The sequence below is a fragment of the Musca vetustissima genome, unplaced genomic scaffold, assembly GCF_032173495.1.
Source record: "Musca vetustissima isolate MV318-11 ecotype Yass unplaced genomic scaffold, APGP_CSIRO_Mvet_v1 utg24502, whole genome shotgun sequence".
Lineage (NCBI taxonomy): Eukaryota > Metazoa > Arthropoda > Insecta > Diptera > Muscidae > Musca > Musca vetustissima.
In genome coordinates, this window is record NW_026884898.1 from 39656 (window position 1) to 50517 (window position 10862).

The 10862-nt window shown below is 34.7% G+C and overlaps 3 protein-coding genes across 3 annotated transcripts; 2 read left to right on the top strand and 1 right to left on the bottom strand.

The window, feature by feature from the left end:
* Positions 1-416: 416 nt before the first annotated feature.
* Positions 417-1895, top strand: LOC133331989 (elongator complex protein 5). The gene is made up of 3 exons (XM_061540374.1): positions 417-465; positions 535-1153; positions 1793-1895. The coding sequence occupies exons 1-3, from the start codon at positions 417-419 to the stop codon at positions 1884-1886; spliced, it is 762 nt and encodes a 253-aa protein (XP_061396358.1). The 3' UTR covers positions 1887-1895.
* Positions 1896-2367: 472 nt separating this feature from the next.
* On the bottom strand, positions 2368-2826 carry LOC133331988 (RNA guanine-N7 methyltransferase activating subunit). The gene has a single exon (XM_061540373.1). The coding sequence runs from the start codon at positions 2824-2826 to the stop codon at positions 2368-2370; it is 459 nt and encodes a 152-aa protein (XP_061396357.1).
* Positions 2827-4871: 2045 nt separating this feature from the next.
* On the top strand, positions 4872-9735 carry LOC133331987 (xylosyltransferase oxt). The gene is made up of 3 exons (XM_061540372.1): positions 4872-5732; positions 7685-7854; positions 7921-9735. The coding sequence occupies exons 1-3, from the start codon at positions 4928-4930 to the stop codon at positions 9733-9735; spliced, it is 2790 nt and encodes a 929-aa protein (XP_061396356.1). The 5' UTR covers positions 4872-4927.
* The last annotated feature ends 1127 nt before the right edge of the window (positions 9736-10862 follow it).

A 10862-nucleotide genomic window follows, 5' to 3' on the forward strand; every position in this document is an offset into this window, starting at 1 on the left:
CTTATTGTGAACTGATTTCCATTATGAAAACGTAAACCTATTTGGTCTGTTCCCGTACCGTAAGAATCGACTACTTTTTACTACGATAACGAATTTTCCTTTATAATATCGAAGAAAATAGTAAAAGCTGGTAGATTCTTTCAGTGCGGGAACAGACAAATGATTGATAGATCTGGTTCACTGGTCTCAAAACTTTTCGCATTATTTTGGGCTCTGAGAGCGGTTTGACACTTTTCCCTATTACTAGGTTTACTATTAAAAAGTAAATCGAATAAAAACCAAATAAATCGATTAGTCAAATATCGACTTAGCTTTCCCTAATGATTTTTTTGTAAACAAACCGACAACAACGTGATAGCTTTTGCTGTTTTCTCTCAAATGAATCAACATTTTCGCAATTCTATTGTGAGGAGAAGATGTTGTCGAATTTAATTGTAACAACCCAACGACTTGTTGTTATTCTTGGTAAGCTCAACAAGTTATTTGTCCTCACATTAATAGTTAATATCACGCTTCTCGAATTTCCCATTTTAGATGATATAGGTCAAGAGAACATTTCACAGAAATTTCTTACACAACTGCTCAAAGAACAAGGAGAAGATGGTTTTATAAAAACATTTCCCTTGAATGGCCAATCGGACGCCATCAATTCTCTGCAGAAATTTCTAGCCGAAAGTTGTAACGGAAAATTATCAGAATGCAAGAAGTGGAATATTATTTTACCAAACCTTTCCGATTGGTTGGCATATCAAAAACCCTGTGAGGTTTTCGGCTGCCTTAATAAATTGAAGAAGAACGAGAATACAAAGCGAACGTTACTGTGGATATCGAAACAACATTTGAACGATGAGCATGGATTATTTTTAATCGCTGCCTGTGAATATATGGCAGATATTGTTTTGAATTTACACACAGATAAAGAACTGACGATTCTAACAAGAAAATCGGGTGGCGGTGTTACAAATAACCGTTATACATATACCAAAACGAAGAATGAATTTATGGTCCAATTGAAAAAACCGGAAGCGGTGTCAAAGAACGTCTGTGGCACGGAAACGGATGGCGAAAAGAAGGAGCAAATTGGAACATTTAAAATTGAATTGGATGAAGAGGAAATGATGGCGCGTAATGCAATGAAAATGCCCTATGAAAAGTATGTATATGCTTTCTTTTCGAAATTTACAAATAATATAATTACCAGAGAGAAAAGTAGGATATATTGTGACAAGAAGTCATTTTCATAAATTCAAAATTACCCAAGAAATAGAGCTCTAAAAGTAATTTAGTTGGGATCTTCTCAAATCTCATTTAATGTTCGATAAACATTAAAGATGAAGATTTGAAATTGGTTAGGTTTTGTGGTTACAAATAAGCAACATTCCACTCGAAGAACTTTAGTCCATGGTGATCATCTAGAGAATTTGTGTTAGTTATTGTTAACACCAGTAAATTCCTATATAGGTTATTATTTCTGTTGTTTTAAAGCAATTCACTTAATTTGAAGGCCTTATCTTCTTTATTTTTTCATCCATATTGTCGTATTTCAATAAGAACATTGTGCAGAAATTTAATATATATCCAAAAACTAGAAAAGCGATAGTTCCGATTTCAGCATTTTGGAAAACGTATTTTGCGGTTCTGCTTCTAGCTATTCAAAATGTGTTCCAGCTGGTTATCTCGGAACGACTTAATATTCTTATAATTATTATTCCTTGGTATTCATTAGGTGCTCCAGTTGGTCTTCTCTGAATAAGTTAATATTTTTCTAATTATCATTCTTTATTTTTTACAGGGCTTTGGAAGCTACTGAAAGTAATATTATATATACTCCGGATGCTGCCGATGACTTTGATGATGAAGATCCCGATGAAGATTTAAATATTTAATCCACTCAGCAATTGAAATTTATAGTTGTAATTATTTAGAACTTTAGTCAGATATATAGATTGTAATAAATTATATATTTTTTTATAAGAAAATGTTTTATTGCCAAAAAATGAACAACGAAACCACATTTCTTAGAAGTTAACTAGGATTTCAATACCGGAAGAAGAAAACATATTCAAAATACACATTTTTTCCCATCTAATATTCTTTGATATAAACCGAAACGATTAAGTATATATTTTATTCAAATGCGAAGCAAATTGAATAATGGATTGAGTTTCGTTTCCACAACTTATGTCCATACACATATTTTCATCTTCTATCCCAAAAACTACCGAGTATTATTAAGGAAAAACATTAATTTTCATATTATAAAAACATCAAATCTTTTGTCTTTTTTTATTTAAGCAAAAATAATCATTTTCATAAAGAATATTCACATAATTTCACTAATCTAAAATTATCATATACAACGTCGTATTAATCTTTTGAAGCAGCCACAAAATTCCCATAATCTCTTCTAACGTTCATTGGTGGTTGTGGCGGATATGGTTGGTCTCTTTCTCGACGATAACTTGGTTGCGAATGATCCCGCGACTCATAGCCATTCTGATAACGTCCTCCTCCACCGCGTCCACCTCTTCTGTGTCTAAAATTACGATGATGACCACCGCCACGATCTCCAGAACCTCTCCAACCTCTATGACTGCGATTACCACCACCACCGCGATGTTGATTGTGATTGCGATTACCACCGCCATCACCACCACCAAATTGCCAATTGTCTACAACCGGTGGATCGGGTAATGGCTTTGAACAATGCTCCATAAATTCAGCATCTTCTTCTGAGTAGCGCAAACCAAATTCACGTTCACATTCTTCCAGGAATTCCAAATCTCTGTCGGTTAGACGATTTATTTTACGGTTAGGATCCACCATGTTGTTTCGTGAGCAATAGACTTGGAATCTAATATTAATTTAATTATTTATTAATAGTGTGTTTTTTATTTTATTTATAGAATATAAAGAAAACTAAACGTTTTCAATTTCGGTCGCTTTTTTTCTCGGTCGCTTTTGGACAAACAATATCCAATTCTTCTTTTTATCAAATGTTAATTCACTTAGCATTGATATCACATTATCGATTATCAATAATCAGCTGATATCATAGAATATTTACAAAAGGTGTTTCGTAGTACTAAATTAATCGGTACGTTTAGCTTTGTGAAATCCACTCGACCTCAAATGTCAATTCCATAGCGTATACGTCAAATATAATCCACTGTATTTGTGAACAGGATTAAGGTGATGTATAGGGACTTATGCCCAGTAAACTCGAGTAAAAAGCGGATTTGTTAACTTTTGGTTTTGATTTTTCTAAATTTCAAATACTACGAATAAACTGTAATTTTCACCACATTAATTTTTGTTTTTATCCCTCTTTATGCTTTAATAAATTTTGATCTGAATTTTGTAATTTTCGAGCATTTATGTTTTAAATAAATAAATGAATTTGTGATATGTATGAATAAAATATAAATATATTTGAACATAATCACTCATGGCATAATTACTCTTAATATAGATGAGTTCTTCACTGCTCTGGGGTATCTTCTTCACCGAGACTATTTCAGTTCAAATTTATAAAAATCTAAAAATTTTAAAATAAAAATTTTATGAGGCTTCAAAGCAAAAAGTGTTCGTAGGTGCATCCCCTCCTCTCCCCAAGCCTATGAAATTTATGTTTGGAGTCAATCTGTTTAGCAGTCTAAAGGCGCACACAAAACCGCATTTACATATAATATAATATCAGGGTTTATGGTGTTTTTACACGATATGTATTTTACATATGAGCTGACACTTATTTCATCCATATGCAATTCCTTTTGTGTGTCAAAATTAGCGGCTAACTCAAAATTTTATATTTTGTGTTCAAATCGGCATATGTATTTTACTTATGACATAATCTATAAATAAAAAACACCTTTATTTTTTCTTAAATCAACATCATTTTTTTATTAAACACCAACAACTTTTTCATCATTTTCTTTGACTTGCAATTGAAATTTTTTCTTCCAACAATGTGTTTCATTCAAACAGCCGATTTCCTTATGTTTCACATACGAAAATTGAGCGCGTTCTATTCGGAAAAAGTACATATGTAATTGCATATCGCTGTTGTAAAATTCATCTTCAAATAAATCGATTTTCGAATATATTTTGTTAAATTGTTCAAAACATTGCATACACAGTCACACATTTTGTATATGACTTTAGCATAACATGCCACAGTACGAAACAAATTGTAATTTACAAGTTGTTATGGCCTACCTTGAACAATTGTACCATGAGTTCAAGTATGTATTTCAATACAATGTCATGCATGCACTTAACTGTCCGGTGTCATGTAAACGAAGTGTAAGTGTTGTAAGTGTAATCACATTTCCCATCACTGTTCACTGCACAATTATCTTATTCTATTTTCACTTCACCCCATTCGTAAACATGATGTGTTTTGCTCCCATTTCCTTTCCAATTATTCGTAACAAGACGTGCTATCACCGATTTCTCTCTTACAATTTTCGTTATGGTGACCAGTTTCAATCGCTCATTCCAGTGAATCGTTCAATTGAACTAGTACATTCGTTCGTTACCTACATACTTATCTTCTTAGAAAATAAATAAAGTATTTGCGATAAAATGAATAATAATATATTAAATATTGGATAAGAAGAAGATAACCACACTTCCCTAAATCCGATCCGCATTAAATTATCCGGCCGCACATTGTTCTCTGTGTTTTTTCGTTCTTTTACATTTTTCCATTTATTGTTGACTGTGCTACTGTTCGTTCTCGTTTCTGTTTGTGCAATATTAAGTGTGAGCATTCATTTTTCTTAATCAACTCCTCCGCTCCGGTCATGATAATTCTTAATTGTGCATTTTTATTAACAAATAATAAAAAGAGCTGGTACGTCTCATCTCGCTGTTGTTACGGTTGTGAAGTGTGCGCGTGATACGGTCGCGACTAAGGAGAACAATGACCGAAAATCTTGTCTGGCGTCTTGTGTGTCGGTATAAGGTGTTTTTCCTAGTGGGCTTTATTATTTTTGGAATACAAATATTTCTGGCCTACAAATCATTGAGTCTAGGTAACAGTGCGACCAATGATGATGGAGCAACCTACTTGGGTCAATCATCATTGGCGGAAATAAAAGCGAAACCTGCAGCTGGAGCTGATAGTACTGGTGATGATGAAGATTCAGCCAATCCCTCATTGTTGGCGAATAAAAGGCAACAATCTGCCTCATCTTCTTTCTCTTCCAATAATGCCGACTTGAATGGTGATTCTATAGCGACGGCCACATTAATCTCACCCCAACAACTGGGTTTTATACCGCCATGTGATATTATATCAAAAGATGCCATATCAGCCCTGCAACGGGCAAAAACCAAAGACTGTCGCCAACATATCGCTGGCATTGCCTGTGCAATACAATCGGGAAAATTCTATCCGAAAACCTTACCCAGCTATTGTCCAAGCAATCACACCGCCAACACTCTGCTAGGTTGTTTTCGAGATGAAAAGAAGTTTCGTCTTCTTTCGGGCTATTTTGTAAACTTCAAGACATCGAATAGCATAGAGAAATGCCTTCAACTTTGTCTACAATCAGGATTCCCCTATGCTGGGGTCCAATATGGCACGGAATGTTTTTGTGGCAACGATGTACCGCCGGAGTCGTCCAAATTGCCCGATTCTACATGCAATATGAAATGTTCGGGTGATCAACAGGCAATTTGTGGTGGTTATTTTGCCATGAATATATATGAGACCGGAATTGCAAGTAAGTATTTGAAAGAAATAAAATAATGTAAAAATACACTTTAAATTTACTATTCCAGTACATCCTTGTCAGAAAATCTAAGCAAAATATTCAATTGCCGATTTTTACAAGTTCCACCAATTAAAAAAAAAAACAACTTGCAATGTTACATATCACATTTCATTACAATACAAACACATGTGTATATACATACTCACCGAATGCTCTGATTTTAATTGCCGTTGATACGGGCAGCAATTATGTTTATTCAGATTTATAGTTTACAAAACTAAGCAGAATTTTAATACTTTTGTTTGGATATTGTATAACAAAAAAGTTCAATGTCGCATTTCATGACACGCTTAAAGCTTTTTAATTATGTTGGTTACAACAATTTTTGTTATATCCGGATAACTAGTTTATCTGGATACCCTTTTAAATTCTTTACATATAAACATTTCTGTGTCTCAGAGATATTACGTTGAACTTTGACATAGATATGGATATCAGGATGTTCGGAATTGAATTGAGTTTTGTGTCATATCTTGGTTCGAGTAAAGTATTGTGATCTTAATTTTATTTACTTAGTCACATGAAAATTTTGGCAATGATGTAGAATATTTACCAGAAATTGTGTACGTACTACAATGCATGGAATATATGAAATTTAATAGCTTGACGGATCGATTTGTATATCAGTCGACGATGATAAACTTCGAGTAAGCCGGAATGTTACACAGCCATTAGTTGTGTTCGAGATTCGGTTCCCAGAGTTGGGGCTGTCGCGAGCACTTGCTTCCTATTCCCCACTTTTTGTTTATCCATCAACAACTGATAAATTGTAATAACCCTGGATTTGGGTTTTGGCAATTCAGTAGTAGTCGGATTGGCAGGTTTGTTTATTTGCTCAGAGTCCCAGCCATCATCTTTTTGGTTGTGCTCAGAGTACCCACAGTCTTCTTCTCATTTGGAGTGGCTACTTCAAACGTGAGTGGAGTGTTGACTTCAAACATGACGTGGGGATTCTTTCAATTAAGAAGTCACCCGCAATGTCATTCAGATAGTTCCGGGAGAAGTTCTGAATTGAGTCAGAAGGGATTCCTTGTCCGTAAAAGAGTCCCTGTCCCGTTCAGAGACCTTTTTGGTATTGACGCGTTTCCTTTGCTGGTGATGAGGCCATCAGCACCAGCCCCTACTTCAACCACCAGTTGTGTTAGAAATCTAGAGGTTTCGCTACACGCCGTAGAGATTGAGGTGGGATCTTCATCAACGCCCGGGATTGCATCCTTTCTTATGCATAGCGCATTCCTCTGTCTGTCAAGGGTGAGTCATCCCAGAGATGAGACAGGACACTCTTCTGACTACGGCGGAAGGAGCCGGTTTCCTCAATAATGTCAAGGAGAAGGTCCGTATGCCTCTCCATGTTTGATGCGGATTGAAGAAACAGAAGAGTGGTGCGGTACATTGCCGCCATTGGTCGTCATGTTTTATGGAGGTTGATTGGAACTGACCATGTAGAGTTGGAGACTTAGGGTGTCAAGGCAGCCACACCAACATCAGTCGAAGCATAGCATTCCATAACATTTTTATTCCATAGAGTTTTTTTTTTTTTTTTTGAAATGAAGACTCTAGGTCAGCCATGATATAGACTCTTGCAATGGGAAGACAACTAAGCCAGACAAAAAATTGTTGAGGCGCCCAGATATCAAAAAGGTTCCGTTTGACTGTTTATTTATATTCATAGCTACCTAGAAAAAATATTGGACATTCCACTATCCGCATCCTGTGGACGCATCCGTATTAAAGATTCCGTTCATATTTCACTCTTGTTTCTCATTTCATTGCATACAGCAGTAATGAATCTATTAAAATAATGAACGTATGTACACATCACTAATTAAATAAAAACTCATGTGTTCCTCGCCTTATATGCTTGTGCTATATTTATAATTTAATTTCCTCTTACTTTTCAGAGTTTTCTGCTCAAATAGCCGAAGCTGGTGTTCAACGTAATGCAACTAACGAGGATAATATACGAATTGCATTTCTATTAACATTAAATGGACGTGCTCTGCGGCAGGTTCATCGTTTATTGAAATCATTATATGCTACCAGACATGTTTATTACATACACATAGATGAGGTAAGTATAACATACGCGAGGGTGGGTGATTTCCAATATTAAACGAACTTTTCTTTGTAATTATAGCGCCAAGATTATTTGTATCGGAATCTTTTAGAATTGGAGAAGAATTTTACAAATATACGTTTGGCACGTACGCGTTTTTCCACAATATGGGGCGGAGCATCACTACTCACCATGTTAATGCAATGCATGCAGGATCTCCTTAACTCATCACATCAATGGGATTTCGTTATAAACTTAAGTGAAAGTGATTTTCCTGTAAAGAAGCTGGAGAAGTTGGAAGAATTCCTATGGGCCAATCGTAATCGAAATTTCGTCAAGGGTCATGGACGTGAGACGCAAAGATTTATTCAAAAACAAGGCCTGGACAAGACATTTGTCGAGTGCGATACTCATATGTGGCGCATTGGAGACCGTAAACTACCCACAGGCATACAAATAGATGGTGGTTCCGACTGGATCGGTTTATCGAGGCCTTTTGTGCAATATGTTATCGACAACAAAGATACCAACGATTTACTTAAGGGTCTAATGATTATCTTTAGACATACACTGTTGCCAGCGGAATCATTTTTCCACACCGTTCTAAGGAATTCCAAATTTTGTGGTACCTATGTGGATAATAACTTGCACGTGACAAATTGGAAACGTAAATTGGGTTGTAAATGTCAATACAAACATGTGGTAGATTGGTGTGGTTGTAGTCCAAATGACTTTAAACCGGATGATTGGACACGACTACAGAATACGGAAAGTAAAATGCTATTTTTTGCCCGCAAATTTGAACCAATCATCAATCAGGCAATTATATTGAAACTGGAGGAGTGGTTGTATGGCCCATATCCAACAGATGCTGTGAATTTACACAGTTATTGGCAAAGTTTTTACAATGCCGAGGATAAACCCACAAAGCAAGACGACTTAACGTTGACGATAGCCCACAGCTTGGTACGACGTTTGACCCGGCAATGGAATACCAAACAGCATAGAATTTTGGAGCTCACACACTATATGCACAGTGATCAGTATAAAGGATATTTGCTTAGATTCGAATGCATTGATTCCTTGTCAAATAAAACGTACGAATTGGAATCTCGTATACGACCCGTTCAATATGCCAAGTTTGCTAAAAATTCTAAATTTGCTAAACGTCTAAAGAATTTTGAAATTTCCAGTGATTATGACCAAAAGGAACAAGTCTCGAGGAATTATCAAAAGTTTTTAGGTCCATATACGGAGTTGGTATTGACGTTTACATTTGTGGGCTCTGCATCCAATTCGCCAAAGGACACTTCACATTCCTATAACTTGACATTGTTGTGGATTGATCCCATGGGACGGTTACAGGACTTTAACGAGCTTCATATTGAAGATTCACAAACAGACAATATAAATTATTCAAAGGCCATTTTAAAACAACCCTTATGCCCTGGAATATGGACGGTGAAGTTAATTGGCCGGTCGGCCATTTATGCTCAAACAAAATTTCTGGTTAGTCCTTTGGCATTTTACAATCATCAGACGATAACGGCAGAAAGGGCACGTCTTATAAATGCTGGTGATGGTTTGACATTGCCTGAAGATTTCTCTCTACCTGAGGAATGGATTCAATATTTACCAGGCCACGAAGAGTCGTTACAATTGAAGAAATTGGCGTTGAGAAATGCTCTGCGTACCGGAGAACAACTAAACGAATGGATAGATGATTTGACAGGAAAATTCCATCATTTTCGAGAAACATGTGCAGTTAATGAAGATGCCACAAAATTGTCGACAGCATCATTAGAAATCTTACCATTATGTCGAGATACATCTTGGAGTACATTGGCTCCAGATCCTAAGAGTGATGTGTTAAAATTAGCAAACGTAAAAAGATGAAACTCATTTGAAATCCTACTCGGAATCTAGTAATTTATTCGAAAAGAGATAAACCAAAAACTTAGCCTGTAAATGATTAATTTTTAACTTTGAATTAAGGCAATTTAATTTTTGTTTAAACAAACGCCAAAAGGTATGCAATATACAAAACATATGTATTGTTTTTAATTTTGTTAATTAAGCAATAACCGTAGATAAAGATTTACAAAATGAACGAACGTATACACAAATGATTTGAACACTAACTTGTTAATAATTTGTTGTTATTTTATAGAAATTTTTATGCAAATCAAAAACGCATTTTTTTACAAGCACAATTTTGATATAAACAATATATATTATTTGTCAATAACTATAAGCAATGAAACGTCATTTCTACACGGCACTACACTTTTTTCTCTTGCTTAAAATGCCATTATTACTACTATTGTGTCATATATACATAGCTATCTGTATACATTTTATTTAATTGTATTGTGCAGCCATAATCATTTATTCTGATATGTGTGATATCTGTTTGTCCATATCTTTAGTTTTTAAAAACGAAAAAACCAGAATATTTTTGCCTTTGCATAAATACACACACACACTATTGTACTTTTTATGTAAATATGTATTTTATATTTTAAGTATTGTCCAGCAAGAAAGGCAGCATTTGCAATTCTATTAAAAAGTATTTAAAAAAATGTTTACCAAATAGGACATCAAATCAATTTATTGTAAATATTAACAAGTAGTTAATCTCAATCTAATTCTTTTAAAACTTAAAATTTCAAACCGAGAATATTTCTTAAATCATTTACTATTACTATAATAATATCACCTATCTACATATTATATTATGTACATTTTCATCAACTTTAACATTTCGCAAAATTTTCATTAATAAATTTCAGAAATTAAAAGCAAATTTGGGATTTTTTCTTTGGCGGGCTAAGATTATTCTATTGATGTTCTATTTTACTTTCGGGATAAGCCAAAGTTACAACTATAAAGAAAACCAGGGAGCCAGGAGGGAGATTGGCCCCGTTTTTTCAATAAATTTAGCTATAATTTTGTATTTTTTTATACAACGCTAACCACAAATTTTCGGTGGAACTTTTAGCACGATTTACAATCAAATTAGG

Coding starts and splice junctions, on each gene's coding strand:
- LOC133331989 (XM_061540374.1), top strand. CDS start 417: ATGTTGTCGAATTTAATTGTAACAACCCAACGACTTGTTGTTATTCTT. Junction 466..534: donor ACGACTTGTTGTTATTCTTG/GTAAGCTCAACA, acceptor TTCCCATTTTAG/ATGATATAGGTCAAGAGAAC. Junction 1,154..1,792: donor ATGAAAATGCCCTATGAAAA/GTATGTATATGC, acceptor TATTTTTTACAG/GGCTTTGGAAGCTACTGAAA.
- LOC133331988 (XM_061540373.1), bottom strand. CDS start 2,826: ATGGTGGATCCTAACCGTAAAATAAATCGTCTAACCGACAGAGATTTG.
- LOC133331987 (XM_061540372.1), top strand. CDS start 4,928: ATGACCGAAAATCTTGTCTGGCGTCTTGTGTGTCGGTATAAGGTGTTT. Junction 5,733..7,684: donor ATATGAGACCGGAATTGCAA/GTAAGTATTTGA, acceptor CTTACTTTTCAG/AGTTTTCTGCTCAAATAGCC. Junction 7,855..7,920: donor ATTACATACACATAGATGAG/GTAAGTATAACA, acceptor TTGTAATTATAG/CGCCAAGATTATTTGTATCG.